Here is a 24,805-nt window from a genome sequence, read left to right on the forward strand (position 1 = left end):
CGGTCTAGGACTCATTAGTGTCTTTTTATTTGTTATAGCTCTTTATTCATGTTCAAATCGTTTGGAATGAAATGTACTGGAGTTAGCCAATACTCTTCCTTGCAGGCAACACTCCAGTGGAGGACTACAAGTAGAGAAGAAAACAAGTTATATTCTTAGAAGGCTTCTTAGAGTCACCGTTGGTACAGATTTGGCAGTGTTCAGCGTTTGTGTGTATTAGTTGTGTGTTTGCCTGTGTACGTGTGTGTTTGTGGCTATAGATGTGAGTGTGTTTGTGTGTGATTGGCCTGATCTGAACTTGAACACCCGAGAATGAGTGTAATCATGAAGTTCCACTCCTGTCATACCAGCATCGTGCAGATCCATGGATATCCATTCATTATCATCATATTTTGTTTGTTTTTCCTCCTTCCTGTTTTTTCTCCACTTCCTGTCATGGTCCATGGATGTGTGTTTGGTCGTCCCTTAATCACCTTCATAACACTGTGTTGTCTGTGTATCTTGCCTTGGTCATGTGTGAATGTGCCATCCTTTGAGTGTTGTGACGGTGGGTGTGTGTGGGTGTGTGTGTGTGTGTGATGTAACAGTCCAAACGAGAGCCCTGCTTTAGAGGAACCCCCCGTAGCCCCTGCTACTCCCTCCTCTCCAGAAACCCAAGCCCCACCCCCCCAACCCCAGAACCAGCCACAGGAACCTGAGGAGGAGAGGAGGAGGGAGGAGGAGGAGAGAAGGAGGGAGGATGAAGGGAGTCTGGCTCCGTCCAGAGCTTGTTGGTCGGTGTCTGGCGTGAGGAGGGTCAGCGAGCCCCAGACCAGCCCAGACCCCCGCTCCGCCATGCAGCTGAGCGTCACCGCAGAGCACAGGTGCAGATCCCTCCGCCCCTCACCCCGCTCTGTCACCCCTCACCCCCCACAAATCCCCAACAGTACAATCGCACCAAAATTAAAAGCCTTTCCACCTTTCCTCCCTCCCACCCTTCCTCTCTAACAGTGTTCAGTAAAAACCCTGCCCTCTCTCTCGCATCACGATCCTTCCCTCAATCACGACACACCATGATGATCCTTCCAACAGTCCCAGATTAAACTAATGATTTTAAAATGCTGAACTTTGCCTGCTTCTCCAGACAGGCCTGGTCGATCCTAATCTCTGTGTATTTGGTTCCATGTTGGATTCAACCCCCCCATCTGTGTTGACCCTGGCTGCTGCAGGGCTGGGGACTAGACTCTGTATCTGGGTTCCAGTAGTGATTCTGGGGTGCCGCTCTCAGAGCAGGCCTCCCTGGAGCTCCGTGCTTTTGTTGGATCCACAGCTTCTCCCTCCTCGTATGAAAGCCAAACCCAGACTGTCTGGGGTTGAGTGGGGGGCGGTGGGGGGGCTTGGTGTGTGTGCACAGGGTCTGCTGAGGGGCGGGGTCTGGGGTCATCGTGTGTGTGTGTGTGTGTGTGTGTGTGTGTGTGTGCGTGCGTGTGGAGAACTGACATGGCCTGTGAAGAGCCTGGGTTGTTAGTTGCCTTGGTTGTCTTTTTCAGTTCCTCAGCTTGAGTTTGTCGTCGTATGTGGTCCCTGGAACGTCTCGCTGTGTTTGGCAGTTGTTTCTGCTGAAAAGGAAATGTCTGAGATGTACAAGTTCACATATTTTAAAATGTGGAGTAGCTCTACCCAGCCTTCCTCTCTGGTCCAACTAGACTTGGAAAAAGATGTTTGTTTTGTGGCCTTGAAAATGAGTTTAGAGTGGAAACAGCTCGCTTTGTGTGACAAAACCTTATTGGCCCTCACACACCACACACACACACACACACACACACTGAACCTAGACACACTGACACACCCTGTCCCTGGAACAACACACACAAATGCAGACGGAGTGAGAGGAGAGGCATGTGACCATCCTCAGGATGGAGGAAATGAGAGGTCTGTGTGACCCAGACCCTCTCTGGGCCTCGCTGGGCCTCGCTGGGCCTCGCTGGGCCACTCTGGGCCTCGCTGGGCCTGTCTCACCAGTTACAACCAACAGTGGAATAGCCAGTAGGGAGACCCAGCACTAATGATAACCAGCAGAGAGAACCAGTATAATTGATATCCAGTAGGGATAACCGGTACTTGGTATAGCCAATAAGGATAACTAGTACAATTGATAACCAGCACCAGTGATAACCAGTACCAGTGATAACCAACACCAGTGATAACCAGTACCAGTGATAACCAGTGATAACCAGTACCAGTGATAACCAGTACCAGTGATAACCAGTACCAGTGATAACCAGTACCAGTGATAACCAGCTCGCTGTCTCAGCAGTAGCCCCACCCGCTCCTGCTCTGAGGAACTCCACCGCCCGTCGTCGCTGACAACCAGCATCTCCATGGTGACCACCCAGGACACAACCAGGATGTTTCATCAGGAGGTGGGGGCGGGGCCTAAGAAGGGGGGCGTGGTTTCGCCAGATGACATGTGGGCTCGCCGTGCCCTTGCCTCTCCCAAACATGGCCCCACCCACTTCCTCCCTGTCCCTGCGGCCACGGCAACCACTACCATCGTTCTGACCAATCAGAGCCGCCGTACTGGGAGGGCATTGAGTGAGAGCGACAAACCACAGAGACGGCCTTCCTGGTTGGACGAGGATCTTCCTCCAACGTGAGCCCGCCCATCGACACCGGTGCCTCTGAACAACCTGATTGGATGACCTCTTTAGGAGATCTACCGAGGGGAACTACCCATCATGCACTAGGAGAAGTGTAGCCACCCTGAGCATGCAGCCTTGATGACTGATGAGAGCATGTCCTGGCTGTGGTATGGCTCAGTGTGCAGGAGGCCTCCACCTCTGGAGCAGGAGAGACGGCTGGTGTCTGTTACTGCATGATCACATACAGGCCACCGTCCTGTACTGGGTGTTTAGAATAGAGGTTCTTCAGCATGTTCTGAAGACCCAGCATGGTGCCCTTCGATAGTAGGATCTAACCTGGTCTGGGGTCAGGGGCTAGGGGCTGGGGTCAGGGGCTGGGGTCAGGGGCTAGGGTCAGGGGCTGGGGTCAGGGGCTGGGGTCAGGGGGAGCTCTATTAAATATTTAAAGAAGGTTTGAGGTCAGAAAGTGTTCATATCTGGCAGTGCATGGCTGCATGCACACAGGCTTATTCTTGTATGAGAACATGTGCATTCATCCACCGACATAGAGATGATCCTGGTTTACAGGAAATGGTGCCCTTTGCTTTTGTTTTGCGACAAATATACAGGCCATAAAAACGATGTATGTTGTTTTGGTTTAGTCCGAGCTCTCTTGTCAAGGTTTCTCCTTCGTGTGTCTCAGCCAGGCTAGGAGCCTCACTCTCACTGCCAGCCCCTCCCGTCCAGAGGAACCAGCTCTAGACAGGTCTGCATCGATGTGATGGCTCAACCCAAACCTCCAGTTGGGGTATTGTGGTCTTGGGAGATGATTAACCCCCCCAGCTTCGAAGTCGGGCTAGCACTGGCTAATAAAAGATGCATGCTTTTCTGGATGGTTCAGCTTCAGCTGTGTCGTGTGATCGTCTCCATGTGCTGCAGTGGGATCTGAATGCTAGCGCTGTGCTCCTGCTTGTGCCGAACTGACTGTGTTTTGGTTAGAGCGCCACCTTCTGTCAAAATGAAGAAAGCATCATTTACCTAGTACATCCATACATAATCGTTTGTGAGTCATCCATGAATTATTGACAAGCTGTCTCTATACGTTGTTCATGAATGTTCTCAAAAACATCCTCGGCAACATCTATTCACGCTAGTTATCACCAGAGATGTCTCCGCCAGCTTAACACTGTTCCATCCTGTCATATTCTCATGTGGAGTGTGTTGTGTGTGTGTGTGTGTTGTGCTGGTGTGTGTGTGCGTGTGTTCCTGGTGCTCATTAGTGTGTGTGTTTCTCTCCACCTGCTTCTGTAGATGCAGCTTCAGATCTAGTGTGTCAGATGACCCAGAGTAAGTGCTGCTTTGTTACCCAGAGGCCCAGCTACACGCACACACACTCACACACACACACAGCCCAACCCAGCACTGCTACTCACTCACAAACACACACATACACAACACTGCTAAAACTCCTCACACACACACAGCATTACTAAACTCCTCTCACACACACAGCCTGACCCAGCACTGCTAAACCTCTCACACACCTGTCCAGCTGGAAATCCTTCTCCTTCCCTCACACAAAGCCTCTGACCTCTACAGACTTGATGGGTGTCAGCCGTCAGACACACATCACTGCTGGAAGCCATCGTGTCTCTCCTCCCAGTAGTGATGGCGGCCGTGTTGACTCTACATCACAGGGGGGGGGGGGGGGAACGAGGGCTGCCAGTAGTGATGGCGGCCGTGTTGACTCTACATAACGGGGGGGAAACGAGGGCTGCCAGTAGTGATGGCGGTCATGCTGCTGACACCCATCCAGTCCCTAGCGATGGTGGAGGGCTTGAGAATGATCTCTGCTCTTCCTCTGCATGCCCCCCCCCCCTGCCCTGAGGAGGGGGGGGGGGGGGTCCAGAGCATGTCCAGGAGGACGTCCCCTGCTGGCAACTTCCTGTTTACCACCCACCTGTCTAACCAGCCTGGGGGGGGGGGACGAGCATGAACTTCTCACACACACACACTCACACAGATGTGCTCGGCACTCACACACACACACTGTGTGGCTCTCCGACAGAGCCCTCTGAACAAGCCTGTGTGTAGATGAAGTTAGATGAGCTCAGGTTTGTGTTGAGCAGCAGCCTCAGGCCTGCCTCTGAGGCACACTGCCTCTGTGGCACACTGCCTCTGAGGCAGAACTGCATGTGATGACGCCCTGAACAGCTGTTCACCTGACATGCTTCATGATGTTTGTGACTGAAGGACAACAGGTGTGTTGATGGAGCTGGTCCTGGGGGGAGACCCTGCTAGGCCACAGAACCACCTCCTCCACTAACATTCAGTCTGGCATAGCTGCTCTGACATCAACGATCAATTCTCCATTTCTTATTAACACTAAATGAATTCTCCATTTCTTATTAACACTAAATGAATTCTCCATTTCTTATTAACACTAAATCTATCTGCGTGTGTGTGTCTGCGTGCGTCTGTGTGTGTGTGTGTCTGCGTGCGTCAGGAGCGTGAGCATGATAGACATGCGCTGTGAGGAGGATGCTATGCTGCAGCCCCACAGCCAGACCCGCCACCAGCTCCTCCACCAGCAGTACCAGCACATGAAGGAGGACGAGGACCACTGGCAGGACGTGAGTGCTGCTGCAACACACACTCTGAACACACCCTCTGAACACACACACCCTCTGAACACACACACACTCTGAACACACACTCTCTGAACACACACTCTGAACACACACCCTCTGAACACACACACACTCTGAACACACACACACTCTGAACACACACACACTCTGAACACACACACACTCTGAACACACACTCTCTGAACACACACTCTGAACACACACCCTCTGAACACACACACACTCTGAACACACACACACTCTGAACACACACACACTCTGAACACACACTCTCTGAACACACACTCTGAACACACACACACTCTCTGAACACACGCACTCTGAACACACGCACTCTGAACACACACTCTGAACACACACTCTGAACACACACTCTGAACACACGCACTCTGAACACACCCTATGAACACACCCTCTGAACACACCCTCTGAACACACACTCTGAACACACACTCTGAACACACCCTCTGAACACACACTCTGAACACACACTCTGAACACACACTCTGAACACACGCACTCTGAACACACCCTCTGAACACACACTCTGAACACACGCACTCTGAACACACCCTCTGAACACGCACTCTGAACACACCCTCTGAACACACCCTCTGAACACGCACTCTGAACACACCCTCTGAACACACCCTCTGAACACACGCACTCTGAACACACCCTCTGAACACATACTCTGAACACACACTCTGAACACACGCACTCTGAACACACACTCTGAACACACCCTCTGAACACACCCTCTGAACACACACTCTGAACACACACTCTGAACACACCCTCTGAACACACCCTCTGAACACACCCTCTGAACACACACTCTGAACACACACTCTGAACACACCCTCTGAACACCCCCCTCACGGCTGCGGGTGGTTCTGGTGCTGGTAGGACCTGGCCAGGTGGAAGAGCAGGAGGAGGAGTGTGTCTCAGGACCTGATCAAGAAGGAGGAGGAGAGGAAGATGATGGAGCAGCTCATGACAGGAACAGGCTGCACCTCCCAGAGGAGGAAGAGTATCAAGACCTACAGGGAGATCGTAGAGGAGAAGTAGGTCACCACCGCTCTCCACACTACAGGACACACTCACTGTCCTTCCTCACTTATCCTGCACTGAAGATGACACCTGTCTCTCTCCTCTCATCTCTCCTCTCATCTCTCTCTCCTCTCATCTCTCTCTCCTCTTATCTCTCTTTCCTCCTGTCTCCTCTCTCATCCTCTTTCCTCCTGTCTCCTCTCTCTTCCTGTCTCCTCTCTCTTCCTGTCTCCTCTCTCTCTTTCTGTCTCCTCTCTCTCTTCCTGTCTCCTCTCTCTCCTCCTGTCTCCTCTGTCCTCCTGTCTCCTATCTCTTCCTGTCTCCTCTCTCTTCCTGTCTCCTCTCTCTTCCTGTCTCCTCTCTCTCTTCCTGTCTCCTCTCTCTCCTCCTGTCTCCTCTCTCTCCTCCTGTCTCCTCTCTCCTCCTGTCTCCTCTCTCCTCCTGTCTCCTCTCTCTTCCTGTCTCCTCTCTCTCCTCCTGTCTCCTCTCTCCTCCTGTCTCCTCTCTCCTCCTGTCTCCTCTCTCCTCCTGTCTCCTCTCTCTTCCTGTCTCCTCTCTCTCCTCCTGTCTCCTCTCTCCTCCTGTCTCCTCTCTCTTCCTGTCTCCTCTCTCTCCTCCTGTCTCCTCTCTCCTCCTGTCTCCTCTCTCCTCCTGTCTCCTCTCTCTTCCTGTCTCCTCTCTCTCTTCCTGTCTCCTCTCTCTCCTCCTGTCTCCTCTCTCCTCCTGTCTCCTCTCTCCTCCTGTCTCCTCTCTCCTCCTGTCTCCTCTCTCTTCCTGTCTCCTCTCTCTCCTCCTGTCTCCTCTCTCCTCCTGTCTTCTCTCTCCTCCTGTCTCCTCTCTCCTCCTGTCTCCTCTCTCTTCCTGTCTCCTCTCTCTCTTCCTGTCTCCTCTCTCTCCTCCTGTCTCCTCTCTCCTCCTGTCTCCTCTCTCCTCCTGTTTCCTCTCTCCTCCTGTCTCCTCTCTCTTCCTGTCTCCTCTCTCTCCTCCTGTCTCCTCTCTCCTCCTGTCTCCTCTCTCCTCCTGTCTCCTCTCTCCTCCTGTCTCCTCTCTCCTCCTGTCTCCTCTCTCTTCCTGTCTCCTCTCTCTCTTCCTGTCTCCTCTCTCTCCTCCTGTCTCCTCTCTCCTCCTGTCTCCTCTCTCCTCCTGTCTCCTCTCTCCTCCTGTCTCCTCTCTCTTCCTGTCTCCTCTCTCTCCTCCTGTCTCCTCTCTCCTCCTGTCTCCTCTCTCCTCCTGTCTCCTCTCTCTCTTCCTGTCTCCTCTCTCTCCTCCTGTCTCCTCTCTCCTCCTGTCTCCTCTCTCTTCCTGTCTCCTCTCTCTCCTCCTGTCTCCTCTCTCCTCCTGTCTCCTCTCTCCTCCTGTCTCCTCTCTCTTCCTGTCTCCTCTCTCTCTTCCTGTCTCCTCTCTCTCCTCCTGTCTCCTCTCTCCTCCTGTCTCCTCTCTCCTCCTGTCTCCTCTCTCCTCCTGTCTCCTCTCTCTTCCTGTCTCCTCTCTCTCTTCCTGTCTCCTCTCTCTCCTCCTGTCTCCTCTCTCCTCCTGTCTCCTCTCTCCTCCTGTCTCCTCTCTCTCCTCCTGTCTCCTCTCTCTCTTCCTGTCTCCTCTCTTCCTGTCTCCTCTCTCTCCTCCTGTCTCCTCTCTCCTCCTGTCTCCTCTCTCCTCCTGTCTCCTCTCTCCTCCTGTCTCCTCTCTCTTCCTGTCTCCTCTCTCTCTTCCTGTCTCCTCTCTCTCCTCCTGTCTCCTCTCTCCTCCTGTCTCCTCTCTCCTCCTGTCTCCTCTCTCTCCTCCTGTCTCCTCTCTCTCTTCCTGTCTCCTCTCTTCCTGTCTCCTCTCTCTCCTCCTGTCTCCTCTCTCCTCCTGTCTCCTCTCTCCTCCTGTCTCCCCCGCTCCCCCAGAGAGCGCAGGGAGGATGAGCTTCGCCAGGCGTACCGTAGTGCCCGCACCCCCGAGGAGGCTGCGTCTGTCCTCCACCGCTACGCCCTCCGCTTCACCATCAGCGAGGCGGTGCTAGAACGCCTGCAGCTCCCCAGGCTGCTGGACCGCAGCACCTCTGCCGACCCCTCCCTGGCCTCCTCACCCCTCTCCATCTCCCCCGCCGACCCCTCCCTGGCCTCCTCACCCCTCTCCATCTACCCCGCCGACCCCTCCCTGGCCTCCTCACCCCTCTCTCCCTCCCCCAATGACCCCGACGGCCCCCTCAGGTACCTGAGGCAGCAGTCCCTGCCGGCGCCGCGCTTCACCGCCATGGTGGAAGCCCAGGTGGAGGGCTTCGCCCCGGCCGACGCCCACCGGCCCCAGATCCGCTCCCCTGACCGCCGCGCCCTGCCCCGGGCGCTCTCCCCCAAGCCTGTGCCTCTGCTGACGCCCCAGCCTTACCTCCAGAGCAAGCCCACGCTGGCCAGCCTCCGCACGGGCAAGGTGAGTCCCCCTAGTAGCCCTGACTCCTGGTAGCCCTAACTCCTGGTCTCCTGGTAGCCTTGACTCCTGGTCTCCTGGTAGCCCTGACTCCTGGTCTCCTGGTAGCCTTGACTCCTGGTCTCCTGGTAGCCTTGACTCCTGGTCTCCTGGTAGCCCTGACTCCTGGTCTCCTGGTAGCCTTGACTCCTGGTCTCCTGGTAGCCCTGACTCCTGGTCTCCTGGTAGCCTTGACTCCTGGTCTCCTGGTAACCTTGACTCCTGGTCTCCTGGTAGCCTTCTGCCCCCCCCCCTCCCTCCCCCCCCCCCCCCCCCCCAGGATCCAGATCCTCTCCAGCACCGTCATGGCCGGAGGCGAGGCCATCTTCATGGGTGACTCGGGGCAGAAAGAGAGCTAAGCTCTGGGCTGGAATGTGTGTGCCAAGGCCTGAGGAGTCCGGGGGCTGAATGGAGGCCTCTGTTCCGTATTGACATAAGAGGCCGAAGAGGAGGGCTCTCTCAACGTGAAGAGGGCTCCCAGCAGACAAAGAGGCCCGCACAGGCCGACTGAAGAGAGGGGGGGGAGAGAGGCGAGGCGAGGCAGCGAGGCAGCCGACTGAAGAGAGGGGGGGGGAGAGGCGAGGCAGCGAGGCAGCCGACTGAAGAGGGGGGGGGGAGAGAGGCGAGGCAAGGCAGCAAGACAGCCGACTGAAGAGGGGGGGGGAGGCGAGGCAGCAAGACAGCCGACTGAAGAGAGGGGGGGGGGGAGAAAAGGTGAGGCAGCGAGGCAGCCGACTGAAGAGAGGGGGGGGGGGGAGAGGCGAGACAGCGAGGCCCTCCATTCACTGTGCCTTCCTCCTGCATCTAGAGTTACTGCTCTCTCTCCCCTCCTCACACATACATCAGCACCCTTTCATCCAGCCCAGCGTACTGCCAGGGCCTGGCTGCCTGGCCCAGATGAGGGCAGGGGGCTGCCTGCCTGGCCCAGATGAGGGCAGGGGGCTGCCTGCCTGGCCCAGATGAGGGCAGGGGGCAGCCTGCCTGGCCCAGATGATGGCAGGGGGCAGCCTGCCTGGCCCAGATGAGGGCAGGGGGCAGCCTGCCTGGCCCAGATGAGGGCAGGGGGCAGCCTGCCTGGCCCAGATGATGGCAGGGGGCTGGGATGGGAGTTACATTTTATGCATTTTAGCCGACGCTTTTATCCAAAGCGACTTCCAAGAGAGAGCTTTTACAAAAGAGCACAGGTCACTGATCATAACAGTTCACCTTTTCAGGGATGGGCTGGAGAGTTGGTGGGCTTCTACTACAATAATACTAGAGTACTACATCTGTACTACAATAATAGCGACAGTCCTTCATGACGGCAGTTATTAAGTGTCTCCCCCACCCTGTCTCCCCCACCCTGTCTCCCCCACCCTGTCTCCCCCCTGTGTCCCCCCCCCCCACCCCCTCAGACGGACAGCTTGCTGCGTGTGAACGGGGATGTGGGTGTTGATGACTCCATCACCCCCCACAGCGATGGCATCCCTTCCCCCCTGCTGTTCCACCCCTCCCCTGCCACGCCCACGGCCACGCCCTCCCCCCCTCACAGCCCCGCCCCACCTGCTGAGGTCCAGACGGGCGGCGGCAAGACCGACGCCTGCGAGGCTCCGCCCTCTCTGCTCTTGGTGAGACCCTCCTTACTTGCTAGATCAATATTATTTCTTGTCATGCACAACAGACGTCAGCTAGTCTACCATGGAGCAAGGCAGAAGGAAACGAGATGTATTTATTTTTGTTGAAAAAACGTGGTGGTGTGTGAAAACAGGTGTGTAAAAAGGATTCAAACAAAAAGTTTCAAAAGGTTGAAAAAATTATTTTAAAAAGATTTCCCCCCAAAAAAGTGTTTTGTGTGTGAGTTTTGAAAAAATTATATTTTTGAAGAAATAGTTTGAAAAAAAAGTTTGGAAAAAAAAAAATTTGAAAAAAAAGATGCAAAAAAAAATTAAAAATCCAAAAGGCAAATCCTTTTTATGTCATGTTGTGTGTGTGAAAAAACGTGCCTGTGTGTGCGTGTGTTCCAGCAGGGCCCAGAGGAGGCAGGAAGCCCAACCGAAGCTCCTCTCAGGAAGGAGGCGGAGCCAACACAAGTCCCGCCCACAGGTCTGAGCACATCCGTCACCTAGGTTACCAGCCAGGCTTACACGCTGCTTGCCTGACCTCTAGTGTCGGCTTGTAGAAAGGAGAAAATCCTGTTAGAACTCTGCACGTCTGATCCTTGATCTTCTGTGGTACTTTCTACATGCTTTCTTGAATGTTGCTTTGGATGAAAGCTAAATTAATCCTATAAAGTATAAATGTCAAGGTGGTATTTTGTTTGTACTTTCTATAACGCCAGGTATGAAGTAATATCCTTGTGTTTTCAGAAACGGTTTTGAAGAAGCAGGAGGAGGCTAGTTTGAGCATCTCTGCTCCCAGACAGATCCCAGCTGCCACCTGCTCTGTCCAATCAGAGCACACCACACAGCAAGCCCCACCAATGACCTCTCAGGTGAGACCCCCCCACCACCAACACCAGGAAGCACCCAGAGACAATCATTGACTTAACTCTCATCATTTGGCTAATGTGTGTGACCTCAGGTCAGGGGGAGTGTAGCGGAGGAGCCTGGCAGCGTGAAGGAGGCTGTGGTCTTGGCTGGTCCAGGACCTGCTGCTGCCAGTGACCCAGGAACAGGTACCAGCCGCCTTCCTTCTGTCTCTGCTGTGTCTGGATGCAACAAACTGATCCCCCTGCTCCCTCTCCTCAAGCCTTTAGCTCGCGGCGCTACTCCTGTCTCTGTTCTGCTACCTCCTCTCTTTCCTCTCTTTCCTCTTTCAAACATTTGCTGCTTTTCGGGAAGCCTCTGTGCTTCTGACCCTAGCGCTGGCATGAAACATGATTGCTTCTGACCCTAGCGCTGGGATGAAACATGATTGGCTGTTGAAACATGATTGGGGTTTAAAGGAGTGATTTGAACGGGATTTTGGGGTTCGGAAGTATTCCTCTTCTGCTTTCAGTTTTCATCCCAGTTATTGCTTTTGATATCTTTCCTTCCTTCCTTCCTTCCTTCCTTCCTTCCTTCCTTCCTTCCTTCACTCCTTCCTTCCTTCCTTCCCTCCCTCCCTCCCTCCCTCCTGCTTGTTCTTGCTATAGAGCTGGCTAGCACTGCCAGATCTCCGTCGGCAACCGATAACCCTAGGTTACGCTGGGAGTTCTTCGCCCCTCCAGGTAAAGCTCTCACTGATCGGTTGAGCTCACCTGTAACTCCTCCCCTCGGGCACTCATGAACAGGGTTCCCCCTGCATCTCCCCAGGGGCGGGTAACAGCTCTGGAAACCAAATCCTTGTTTCATCGTTCATTTTCAGACTCCTGTGTGTATGCATCATGGTTTGGTAGTTATGGCGTTTATTGTTTTCATCAACATAACTGTGCATTTTGGAGCACATGCACAGGATTCTTCCCCACAAAGTGACTTCTCCTCGTTAGTCCTGAATGTTGAGTTGTTGTCAAAGCATCTTTCTGACCATGCAAGTCAGTGTGCTGACTAGGCAGAAACCTGCTCTGCAACAAGACACTTTTTGTCATTTATTTTGTATTCTTTGTTCTGTAATTCACACCTCTACCCCCCCCCCCCCCCCGTCCATCACAGAGCTTTTACATGTCACCTAGACAGCATGTCACCCTGTCTGCCTCTTAGTCCATCTGGTGTCTGTCAGCTAGCTGATTTCCTGTTTACCTTGTTGCTGTGTTACAGAGATAGCAGAGAAGGATCATGGGAAGGTGAGTCCTTTCTCTTTCTACGGTTGCTACCAGTTGTTCTCAGGAGGTTTACGTGACACCAGTTGATATCGTCAACGTGCATCATATCATTTACATCCTTCACACAATATGTACATTCACACCAAAACAAATGAATGTTAAATATTTTATTACTCATTATATTATTTTGTGTTGGTGACGTTGGGCTTATCAGAACAAGCTGTCATTGGTCATTAAACACACAAGTTCATGTTTTGATGTAATGATGTAATGATCGACTCGACCACAGGGGGATGATGTAGGAAGTCCCCATATACCTCTTTCTCTCTTGTCTCCCTTCACCTCCTCACTCTCTCCCATTCCTCTCTCTCTCCCCTTCCTCACTCTCTCCCCTTCCTCTCTCTCTCCCCTTCCTCTCTCTCTCCCCTTCTTCACTCTCTCCCCTTCCTCTCTCTCTCCCCTTACTCACTCTCTCCCCTTCCTCTCTCTCTCCCCTTCCTCACTCTCTCCCCTTCCTCACTCTCTCCCCTTCCTCTCTCTCTCCCCTTCCTCTTTCTCTCCCCTTCCTCACTCTCTCCCCTTCCTCTCTCTCTCCCCTTCCTCTCTCTCTCCCCTTCCTCTCTCTCTCCCCTTCCTCTCTCTCCCCTTCCTCTCTCTCTCCCCTTCCTCTCTCTCTCCCCTTCCTCTCTCTCTCCCCTTCCTCACTCTCTCCCCTTCCTCTCTCTCTCCTCTCCCCAGTAGGGTTTGTAGGGCTAGTGAGCGAGTAGTGCTGCCAGACCAACTGTTTCTGTCTCCTCTGTTTCCTGCTTGCGTGTGAATCATCTTTCTGTGTGGTGGGTGTGCATGTACGTACATGCTTCTGTGTGTGTGTGTGTGCCTGTCTGTGTGTGTGTGCCTGTCTGTGTGTGTGTGTGTGCGGGGTCCTGTCAGACGGCAGCCCCCGGGTTGCCCCTGGCTCCGCGTCCAGGCCGCTGGTCGCGGGACCCTGAGGAAGAGAGGAGGCGTCAGGAGAGCTGGCAGAGAGAGCAGGAGCGCATGCTGCAGGTACCCACCCCCCAGACCCCCCGCAACCTTGCAATGACCCCACAGTGACCCCACAGTTACCCCACGGTGACCTGGGTTAGTCTGGGCAGGCATGCTGCAGGTGACCCCTCCATGACCTGGGCTAGTGTGGGCCAGCATTGTGCTTCCAGAACACCTTAGAGTGAGAGTGGGCTTGTTCACGAACACAACCTGAGCCTCAGACAGAAGGCTGTTATCCTGTGTGCTGTGTCATCACAGATGATAGGAGCTTGAGCGTGCTAGAGTGCTAGCATGCTACTGCCCCAACCCACACAAAGCAGTTGCTGCTCATCCCCGCTAATCACAGCTAGCTGCGCTCCAGCATGCTAAAGCCAGCATCTGCATGTTTGATAAACACAGTGAAAAGACTCCCCTCTAAGGACTGTAAACACGTTAACCCAAGCTTGGCTGCTCCCTGCTAGCATCACCACAGCCTACGCTAGCATCAGCCTGTCCTGGCTGCACCTCACTCTGCCCACCAGATGGAAGCACTGAGCAGTGAAAGTGAGCCTAGATAGGTCAGTCACACACTCCCGGTACACCCCCTGCTGCTGCCACCCCCCCTCGCTGGCCTCCTCCACCTCCCTTCACACGGTGCATCTCACAAGACTCTGGCGGCCATCTTTCCCTGTCTCCTTTCCTCATTTCCTGAAGGGTGGGTACGGGCTAGTACTCACTCAGGAGGTGAGACAGGGTGGGTACGGGCTAGTACTCACTCAGGAGGTGAGACAGGGTGGGTAGGGGCTAGTATGCAGCAGGAGACTGTTGAGACACAACCTCAGTTGAATGGCTGATGCATGGATCTCCTCTCACCTCTTCCTCATCCCTGCATGCTGCTCCTCCTCCTCGCATGGTCACCGTTGTCTGATCTGTCGTCTCTATACGAGGACAGTCTCTCAGTCCTGTCCTGTGTGTGTGAAGACCGTGCCACCTCACAGGCTGCCTGCCACCAGACACTGTACAGTGTGTGTGTGTGTGTGTGTGTGTGTGTGTGTGTGTGTGTGTGTGTGTGTGTGTGTGTGGTGCCGTGCTGACAGGAGAAGTATGAGCGGGAGCAGGAGAAGCTGAAGCAGGAGTGGGAGACGGCCCAGAGGGAGGTGGAGGAGGATGAGAGGAGGCACCATCAGGAGGTGAGGAGCTGGCATGGTGTGGGAGGAAGCAGTGTACATTTGCTTTGAAGCGAATCCTTGTTGTTGTGTGTGTATTTGTCTACATACACTGACTGCCCCTCTCTCTCTCTCCCCTCCACCCACAGGAGCAGAGGATACTAGAGGAGACTGTAGCCCCCCTTACCCCCCTCTCCCCCCTCCCCTCCTCCCTGCCCCCCTTCCCCTCCTCCCTGCCCCCCCTCCCCTCCTCCATGCCCCCCCTCCCCTCCTCCATGCCCCCCCTCCCCTCCTCCCTGCCCCCCCTCCCCTCCTCCATGCCCCCCCTCCCCTCCCCCATGCCCTCCCCCCTCTCCTCTCTGCCCTCCCCCAGCATGGGGCAGCTGTCCTCCGCCTCTGACCCCCAGGGCCCCCTCGTCCAGTCGCTGGCTGACTGGGAGGGAAAGCAGGAGCTGCTGGAAGGACCGCCGGTGAGATCACAAGTCACGCATCAACCATTACGCCATTATCATATTATACTATCTCTACGGACCAGGAGCTGGACCTCTCCTTATCTGTCCCTCTCTCCCTGTTCTTCTCTCTCTTTCACACTGTCTTTCTTCCTCTTGTCTCTCCTTCCATCTCTTCTATCCCTCTCTTCTTCTCTCCCTCTCTCTCCCCCCCCCTCCCTCCCTCCAGACTGGCAGTCTCGACAGCGTGGAGTGGAGGAGGAGAGACGGCAGGAGCAGTGACATCAGCACTGCGGACGAGAGCATGAGAACAGGAAAGGGGTCAGTCTAAAGATGGAGGAACTTCCTGTCTTTAACCACTCTCATGACTTGAAATCCAGTTTTGCATTTTAAAGTGTGTGTATTTGTCTTTTTTACACCTGAAATGAGATCTCTCTCACCTCCCCAGGTCGTTCAGTCAGAACAGCAGCCAGTCGGAGATGATTATGCAGGACCTGCAGAACGGCCAGAGGCCCCAGCCCCAGCCCCAACCCCAGCCCAAGACCCCTAACAGGAAACAGCAAGAGGTCTCGCTGGACTGCACCAAGCCCAGCCGATCAAATGGAGACAGAAGGTGTGTGTGTCTACTTACAGATTATATCCCCTGTATCATCCACATGTTTTGACACTGATTTGTTTTACATTTACATTTTACATTTAGTCATTTAGCAGACGCTCTTATCCAGAGCGACTTACAGTAAGTACAGGGACATTCCCCCGAGGCAAGTAGGGTGAAGTGCCTTGCCCAAGGACACAACGTCAGTTGGCACGGCCGGGAATAGATTTATTGTTGTTTCATGCCTTCCATCTCCAGTTGAGTTTTGACCTGAACCACCACTAGATGGCAGATGTGCCTTCTCCCGCTCTCTCAGCGAGCCTGTTGCTGGGCTGCTGTCATGTTGCATGTTGCTCTCCACCTGTAGGTGTGCTTCTGTTGAGAAGGTGGAGCCCAGTCCATCCAAGTCACCCACACCCTCACCCTCATCCTCAGACACGCAGCCCCCGTCTCCCAGCAGGTACTCACCGCTGCCACCGGGGAGGGGGGGGGGGCTCACTGCTCATTTTTGAGCGGTGTGTTCACGATGATAATATGTTCGTTTAGCAAACGCTTGTATCCAAAGCGACGTACTTGGGGGTGGAGGGGGGGATTTGAACCCACGACCACTTGCTTTGAAGTCATTGTTGTCCTGTTGGTCATCTTTTAAATGTTCCCCTCTGCCTTCGATGCTTGAGGTCCGCACCTCACTTGCCTGTGTCATCCTGTTTTGCTCTGTGGACTTTATTTGATTTATGTATTGACTTGTCTGTTTTTATGATACTGACCTAAGCAAAATTAGTTTCTCTTTGCGGACAATAAAGAACACGTATGTTTGCAGGTCAGTCAGTGGGAAGAAGCTGTGCTCCAGCTGTGGTCACCCGCTGGGCAAGGGGGCGGCCATGATCATAGAGACCCTCAGCCTCTTCTTCCACATCCAGTGCTTTAAGGTCAGCGCCCCCTGGAGGACTAGGAGGGACATGGACAGCACACCACTTTAGATATTTCTATATTCTCTTTGTTCAAATTCATTTAATCTGTTTTTGGCATGAATGTCACGATAACAATGTTGCCAAGGCTTCAAATTGTTCCTCTCTCTTCTGTTTCTCTCTCTTCCCCTCCCTCTCTCTCTTCTGTTTCTCTCTCTCCCCCTCCCTCTCTCTCTTTTGTTTCTCTCTCTTCCCCTCCCTCTCTCTCTTCTGTTTCTCTCTCTTCCCCTCCCTCTCTCTGTATGCCCCCCCCCCCCCCCCCCCCCAGTGTGGGGTGTGTAAGGGCCAGTTGGGGGATACCAGCACAGGGACAGATGTGAGGATCAGGAACGGGCTCCTCAACTGCCACCAGTGCTACATCCGCTCTCGCTGTGAGTAGAGGGACTACGCGTGCGCACACACATACATATATTCATATATACACACACATACAGTATACACACACACAAATATATACAGTATGTACACTCATTCTGAGAAGTGATATTTGCTCCCTCTATGCCTCTCTGAGAAATAAACATCAATATTAAAATGTATTTTTACTGCATGTCAGCATGGCCTGTATTAGTAGTAAATATCTCCTCCTTTATGGAGAGAGCCCTGTGACTCCACCTGTCCCCTCTGAAAGGTTCCAGACATGAGGTGACTACACCAAACACTCACTCTCTGATTCCATCTTTCTCTCCAGCTGCAGGTCAGCCCACCACATTGTGACGACGTGATCTGGTCCTGAAGCACATGGATCCCAGAGGTCTCCTGATGACCACCAGAGTCTGTGTTCCTCCAAGCCCAGTCTGAGATCACAACCTCGTCCACATCCCACACCCCACCCACTACATTAAAGGCCACAAAAGGACTGGCATGTAAAGTGATGTGCATCTAATCTGATTTGACCCTGTGGATATTGTTGTTCCTGTATGATCACGATTGCAGCGCAGAATGTATACCTTTTGTCTAGTGCAACCGCAAGATCTTTCGAAGAGGGCGGCCATTTTGAATTGGAGGTTGGATGCTGTTGAGACGTCCATCTCTTTCACCTCAAAACTGTCTAGAAAATGAAAACACCAAAGTCCCCTGAAAAACGTACAAAAACATAGGTGTAAGGAAACTCTTTCTTGGAATTAATTAATCTCTGGTATCCAGGACGCTATGTTTGAGTCTTTCATTTGTTAACTAATAGTTAAAGATTCTTGTTTGGTCGATAAAGGGTTAGATCGTCCTTAATTCAAATTGTGTAATGGAAGTAAATTCCATTTTAATTACTTTTTCTCCTAGTAATTTTTATTTATTTTTTGTCCACAGATGGATTGAATTTTGGAGCTTAAATGATAATGCTGCCTTGAATATTTTTTCGGTAGCTCTTATGTTTTCTTCTTGATTTCTTAGGCCTAAATGCTATTAAAAAAATACATGCTTGTAGATTGATTGTAGATTAAAATAACATGCACTTTGCCCCAGCAGCGCCATGCTTTCGTTTATTATTAATTGATTTCCTCTGAACAAATATTTGCTTACAAAAGTTATATGTACATGATTTAGGGCAATAACCTGACTTGATGCATGGACAGTAGGCCTTCTCAAGTTGCGCTTGAAGAGGGAGGTCAGTTTTGTAAGCGAGTTTGTGTGCGCAGTTAGCTGCCATCAAACCGTGCGGTTTCTCCTCCGATTTCCTAAAAGATTTTCACGCTTGAAATGTCATGAAACACGTGCCTTAGGAAAGCAGGTGATTGCACACGCAATGGTCTGTTAAGCCTCGGAAGGTAACCAAATGTCGGTGTCAATCCAGGTTTGACGAGCTAGAACGGGGGTTTAATCATTATCTTATTGTGCTAGCATGCAGAGGACACTGCGGAAAGGCTTTAACCCGCCCGCCGTTCATCGTGCTGCTGTTTAAACCCCTTTATATTTTTTACACGTCATCGCCTACCAAACCTTCCATTCTTTTCTCATGATTTCGTGATTTGCAGTGAGTCTTAAAAACTTCCAAATGGAATATAGAACATTGATATATTGTTTGAAATATTCAGAACGAAAACCATCGTTTTAATAATTTAAATTGTGTTGTAACCAAATGTTTATGTTATCATATATTGAGTGTACAGACCTCTTTATGCCCTGTTGACAGCGGTAACAAGTTTGGTAAATGTGCAGATAGAAAATCCGTGGGACAAAATCATAACTATTAGCCTACTTGTTGCGTTGTGAAATGATAGCTAAATGTCTGGGCACGCTTACCAGCAATGTCTGTGTAACATTAGTTGGGTCAAACTACCTGTGCCAGCAATTCACGACATTTAAGTCAAATCCAACCTTTCAAATCGTATAAAATGATATAGGTTACCTGTGGTGGATAATATATTTAAAATGCACGTATATGCCTATACCAAATCATTTTTGCTAATATAATCTATATAGCCTCTTATTGGAATTCTAAAACCTTCACCACGTGTTGGCCCTATAACTCGTCCCATCTCGTCTAAGTTCTTTTTATCTGATATACAGTATTTTTAAGCTTCGGTTCTGATTGTTTTTTATATATACATTTATCTAGGTAGTGGCCTAAATCTCGGTTGATACTCTGCAGCGGGGCATCTTGGAGAATTATCGATATTTTGTCTTAGCTGGATGAATAGCTTGGGAACGATAGCCTACTTTACGTCTAAGTTCTGTATTTATTGTAATATTCACCTGAACACTATCCGAGTATAGATTAATTTGATGTTCAAATGCAATGGCTTTATAGCATAATGTATGTTTATAAATAAAATATATAAAATACATTGACTTGTGTTTGTGTTCATGTCATTTGTAAAAGCGTAGTCTACTAGGCCTACTGTTGTTTCTAGTCAGTGTTTCGTTGTGATAACGGCGAACGCAGTTTCTTCCGTTTGTTTTTTGTTATGATAGGCTATATTAAATAAGAGTAAACTGTAGCTGACTATTCTGTGTTAACGAAAAGTTCAGGTGAAGCCTGAGGTTGCACGGCCTGATGGCTCTAGCGTCGCTCGCGGCTATAGGTGCTGTCCAAGGTTCTGAAATCCAGTAGCCATGATAACACTGACTACTTGATAATAAATCCAGTAATTTGTCCGAATTTTTTTTTCCAGAGGCTTTATACCTGCAGCTCACACCGAGTATCCCCAAACAAGAAAGCATGACAAAGAAACTGTTTTGATTATTATTTTTATCATCAACAACCATTTCAATGGTACACCTGGAAAACTATGTGCACATGTAGAAATATTTCCTTCTTAAATATAAGCATCCATTACCTACATATAAATAATTTTCAAATCCTGGACAAACAAGTTACAGTATGCTCACAAAATTGGGGAAATAATTATAAAATCAGACAATAAGACCACATGCAAATTATAATGAAATAAATACAATGTTTGCATCCAATCCCTTTTGCCTTCCAGGAATTGGCCGTTGGGGAATTTTGTAAAACATCAAAAAGACTGCATGGTCGAGAGGAGTATGCCCTATGGTGAACTATTGAAGACAATACGTATCAACACTATACAATTTGAGCCACAAAAACACAGCCGTAGAAAGACACACGAAACATACATATTCCTGTCAGCAGTGAACTTTGTAGTCGCCTACTTTGTGCCTTTTTGAGGAAATAATGTGTTCAGCTGACACAAACAATTTAACAAAGCCCTGAAACCGTAATGAAAGCTACTTACAAGTTGCAAGTTGCGTCGAAAACAGAACAAAAGTCTTATTCGATGACCCAAGAGGGACGTTTGAGAATGTACAGAGTGTACTGAACATCTTCAGTCCTACATTGAAAAGGATGTCAACCTGAAACAAAACAAGCAGTTTCTAATGTTCGAAGTATTCTTTTGCCAAACAGTGCCCTATCCGTGGATGAGTTTTGAATGCACAGCGGTTTCTGTTTATTTGCACCAGCCGGTCATCGACTACTGGACAATAACCCCAAAAAACTGCGTGAGACGAATACAATTGTGTAGTCATTTTTTTTTTTTTACAACTGCGTGTCAGTGTTCGTCTGTCTTGTAACATCACACCGCTATTCGACACTGTTCAGTCTCCGGAGTAAACCTTTTTTCTTGTGTCTGTTTTTGCTCTCAGCTTCAAAACATGCTGGTCTTTACCAAAGTGGCTTTGGCTCCGTTCTGTCTTTGCAAAGAGGACAGGACGCTGGCGAAGGGCCCGCCCAAAGAGTCTGGGATAGAGGTGATGGTGCCCGGGGCGGAGGCCCAGCCCTGGCTCTGTGCGGTTACCCCCATGCCTCCGCCCACCGACGTCTTCACTTGATCCACCTGTCCGTTTCCATTGGTGTTGACTTGACCTCCGGTTGGACTCGGTCCTCCGCAGTTGGAGGTCTGGACGGGGTTGGGCCCCGGTCCTCCCGTGCTGTCAGGGTCGGTAGATTTGGCGTCTTTGCTGTCCTCGTCCCTTGAGTCGGACTTCTTCCCGGAACCGTTCTTGGCAGCTGCTGCAGCAGCGGCAGCCGCGCGCTCTTGCTTGCGAAATTTGGCGCGTCGGTTTTGGAACCATACCTGCAAATACAAAATAATGCAATATTTTTAAGTTTAAGTTATTCCTAAGTCACTTGCAATAATTAATGATGAAGGATACTTGTCATTAATAATTTTCAGCTTCAGCAAGCAGTTGATGTTGTCCATACACTAATATTTACTACCTTATTGTATTGATATATTTATGTGCAATCACTGCCATAATAAGACATTTCATAACATATTCCATACAGTGTTTATTTTAATAATAATGAATATAAATAGCATCGTGTGTAATGCTTGGTGATATTGTAGCTGTATGGGAGGAGGTGTTGCGTCAGCCGCAGTACCTGCACTCTTGCTTCAGTCAGATCGATTTTGAGTGCGAGCTCCTCTCGTGTGTAAATATCCGGGTAGTGGGTCTCTGCAAACACGCGCTCGAGCTCCTTGAGCTGCGCGCTGGTGAAAGTGGTGCGAATGCGTCTCTGCTTTCTCTTCTCGTTCAGTCCACCGTGATCCGTGAAGAGTTTGTAAGGAACTGCAAAGGAAATGTTGTTTAAGTTACTCCCTGTTCTCTTTCTTATCTGTAATGTAGGCTAAATATATGATGACCAGTGATTCAGCTGTTTTGAAATAAAAGTCCATCTAAATGAATGATTTTGTGTAAAATGTAACTCGTTGTTATTCTATTCTATGATCCAAAGATTGTCTGTGTAGAAACCCTAAATAGATAACGATGACCTATAATGTGGTAATTGTAATGTTAAACTAATTGCTGCTTTGATATTGAGGTTCAAGTTTGGAAACTTGTCATAATGTGTCCTTGGTCCCCGGTTGTTGCTACTGTAACTCCAATTCCGTGTCAATAATGAGCTTTAGTCTTTGGTTATCTAATTATTTTCGAAGCTTTATGTCTCATCGCAAAGTAAATAAATTATGCCTATCATTTTGGCAGCTTAAGATAATTTTGTTGGCGGTTTGGGTGTGACTGGGATAGTGTAACCCCGTAACCAAATTACCGCTTGCCTGCAATCGCTTCTAACGTGATAAATTCTTTCATTTGTGTAAGCAAATTTCGTTTGGTAAATACTAAACACATTTCCATTTTCAAATGCAATCAAGGCGTCCTATATACCCGGGTAGAGACACTGGAGCGGAGAGCAAAGTTGGCGGCTGCTTACCTGCGGCGTAGGGGCTGCTTTGGTGGTCCCGTAGGGTCCCGAGACTGCAAGAGCCCGGAGTGAGCGACGGACACCCGGAGGTAGCTCCAAACGTGGTCCTGATCGGATTGTACTGAAACCCACTGGCTTGACTACACGAGCTGAAGTCCGCATAGGCAGATGCCAAACTCGACGTGTCCATCCCGGCCATACATGACTCGTAGGCAGAGGAATTTAGGTAAGAATACTCCATTTTATACATTTGAAAAAGCTCAGTGGATTTAGAAAGCTGCACTTCCCAGGCAAAAAAAAATTAGAAACTTCAAATTTGATTAAAAAATGATAAGGACGCCCGAGATGAGTTAGGGAGAGATGACTTGCTTGGTTTTGACTGTTTTGAAGGAGACTAGACCGTGGGTAGATGTGCTCTGCTCGGCGCCCGCTCCTAAACTGCCCTCCTTTATAGGAACCTAGCCCTGTTTTATGAAAAGCCCCCTAAGAGACGCCTAGCCCGAGGTCTCTAGAGCATATAGTCCTCATAATAAACTTGGCTCTTTCCGCTTGGACAATAGCAAAGCGTTTGGTCTTATTGCTAGCGCTTTTTTACATGACAATAACTCATCAGTCTATTGGGCTGGCACTGGGGGCCCGCGCTGTCCAACCTCCCTATCATTGATCCCCTGCATCTCTAATTAGAATTTAATACCACGCCATTACGCGCCAAGCCCCCCCACTCCCCAATCCCCCCCCCTCCTTCCCCTCTCCTCCCCATCCACCCCTCTCCTCTCAAACCACCATCTTGCCCTTTAATTCAATCACACCACTTGGAAATAATGAAAGTTGGGTGACGATTCTCCCTGATCCAATTTTCCCCAAGCTTTTAAGCCTTTTAAGCAGCAGTATACCTTGGGCAGGATTTCAGATAGTATTTCCCTTCGCTCCTGCAGTCTTGTTCTTATGTTTTATCCCTCTTTCCTGGCTCGAAGTGCGGATGCCAGAATGTGAAACATTGTAAGAATGTGGCATGCATTCCTAGTTTAACAAACAGGTAGGCCTAGAATAGATCCATGGCGTTTCGGTGAAAAGGGACTGAAATCACAGGCTACATGCTAATAATGACTATGATATCGTTGGTATAACCATGTTGAAATTGTTGATGTTTTTGTTCAGGTCTTAATACTAACCTGTAATTTTGAGTAGCTGCGTGAACATGCTGTTGAAATTGCCTATAAGCTTTGTAAAACAATCATGTAAGTTTATGATTAACGCGATGAAACTCATTCTATGCAATGCACAATTGTATTTTGCTTTGTTTACAGCAATTATGAGACAATTGTTTTTAATAGACAGAACCATACAGTCTGTGCGATTTTAGATATTATTCTCTCCACGACGTGTCATGCACCCCACAATTCGATAAACTTAGGGTGTATTTTTTACAATTCAAATGAGTTTGTAATTACTTTTATTGCATTCATTATGTCCTGTTTTTGGCGAATAACATCTCTCTAATGAAAGTAACTAACTGGAGAGGCAGTCGTCGGACCTTTTAGGCTCACAATATTAGCTGAGTGGTTAATTTGGTTTTGGTAATAAGGTGAACCTTCTTGTATGGTGTTTACACACTCATTGTACGTTCATTGGATCAAATTCGTGCGCATTGCCGAGTTCACGTCCTCTATTGTGTTCCCCTGTATCAACAGTCTGAATCAGGGCTTTGTTCCAAAGATCACTGTGTTTTTGTTCTGAAAGTGATTCCTGCACCTAATATAGAACCAATTTCATAACTTTTCATAGATTAGGTTCATGCCAAATTATTCGATAGCTTTTATTTTCAGATGACTTTTTAGATAACTTGTTGGAAATTAGTCATGCACTGTATTTATTTGTATGTAAATTCAAAATGTTGTGTAGGCAATCGTTGTATTCGTTCACTGCGAGAATGTGATAGTAAATAAATTGTCTCGTTAGAAAATGTTGCCTGCCAGAAATAAAACGAGAAATGCGTGCAAGTTTACCAGACGTCCAGTCAGCCCAAGATGAACGTCAATTTGAGATTTATTTATCTCACTTTTTTCACCGTGACAATGAATTTAGAGCATTTAGGATGGCAACTAAAATAGATATTTCATTCCCTGAATATAATCTGACAACAGTCAGACTGCTTGGCAACTCAAACCCTACTGTTTGAACCTTTGTTGCCATTTTAAAAAGAGGCCTAAAATCATTGCGATAAAGGAAGACGCAAGGTGCTTGTCACAACGTTTATGTTTGAATAGAAGTAATTCTAGTGATACCGTAGCTATATAGCATTTGCAATCAATTATTTTTTCACAATTGCTGACGCGTTTATGTGTCTTTCTCCTGTTTTGTATTATTTTTAATTTCATTTGTGCTCGTTCTCATTCAAAGAAAGCTACAAAAAGTTAATTCTTTCCTGACACAACCCGGCTTCTATTATGTTAATGTTTTCTTTTCCCCTCTTCTTTCTACACACGAGTTGAG

The 24,805-nt window shown here is 49.8% G+C and overlaps 2 protein-coding genes across 2 annotated transcripts in view; one reads left to right on the forward strand and one right to left on the reverse strand.

Moving 5' to 3' along the window:
• Positions 1–19,421, forward strand: part of limch1b (LIM and calponin homology domains 1b) — a 75,790-nt gene extending 56,369 nt beyond the window's left edge. Inside the window, exons 11-26 of the mRNA XM_067247516.1 lie at positions 6,161–6,318; positions 8,194–8,716; positions 10,147–10,359; positions 10,756–10,834; positions 11,098–11,217; positions 11,307–11,405; positions 12,466–12,491; positions 13,401–13,514; positions 14,570–14,662; positions 14,788–15,108; positions 15,317–15,408; positions 15,536–15,700; positions 16,050–16,142; positions 16,503–16,611; positions 16,919–17,021; positions 17,339–19,421. Of these exons, the coding sequence (XP_067103617.1) occupies positions 6,161–6,318; positions 8,194–8,716; positions 10,147–10,359; positions 10,756–10,834; positions 11,098–11,217; positions 11,307–11,405; positions 12,466–12,491; positions 13,401–13,514; positions 14,570–14,662; positions 14,788–15,108; positions 15,317–15,408; positions 15,536–15,700; positions 16,050–16,142; positions 16,503–16,611; positions 16,919–17,021; positions 17,339–17,364 (2,334 nt within the window). The 3' untranslated portion in view covers positions 17,365–19,421. The remainder of the gene's footprint in view (positions 1–6,160; positions 6,319–8,193; positions 8,717–10,146; positions 10,360–10,755; positions 10,835–11,097; positions 11,218–11,306; positions 11,406–12,465; positions 12,492–13,400; positions 13,515–14,569; positions 14,663–14,787; positions 15,109–15,316; positions 15,409–15,535; positions 15,701–16,049; positions 16,143–16,502; positions 16,612–16,918; positions 17,022–17,338) is intronic.
• A 563-nt stretch (positions 19,422–19,984) lies between these two features.
• Positions 19,985–22,696, reverse strand: phox2bb (paired like homeobox 2Bb). Its single transcript, XM_067248080.1, has 3 exons — positions 22,322–22,696; positions 21,491–21,678; positions 19,985–21,182 (listed from the first exon to the last, which is right to left on the reverse strand). The coding sequence occupies exons 1-3, from the start codon at positions 22,560–22,562 to the stop codon at positions 20,754–20,756; spliced, it is 858 nt and encodes a 285-aa protein (XP_067104181.1). The 5' UTR covers positions 22,563–22,696; the 3' UTR covers positions 19,985–20,753.
• Positions 22,697–24,805: the final 2,109 nt, after the last annotated feature.

The sequence above is a fragment of the Osmerus mordax genome, chromosome 12, assembly GCF_038355195.1.
Source record: "Osmerus mordax isolate fOsmMor3 chromosome 12, fOsmMor3.pri, whole genome shotgun sequence".
Lineage (NCBI taxonomy): Eukaryota > Metazoa > Chordata > Actinopteri > Osmeriformes > Osmeridae > Osmerus > Osmerus mordax.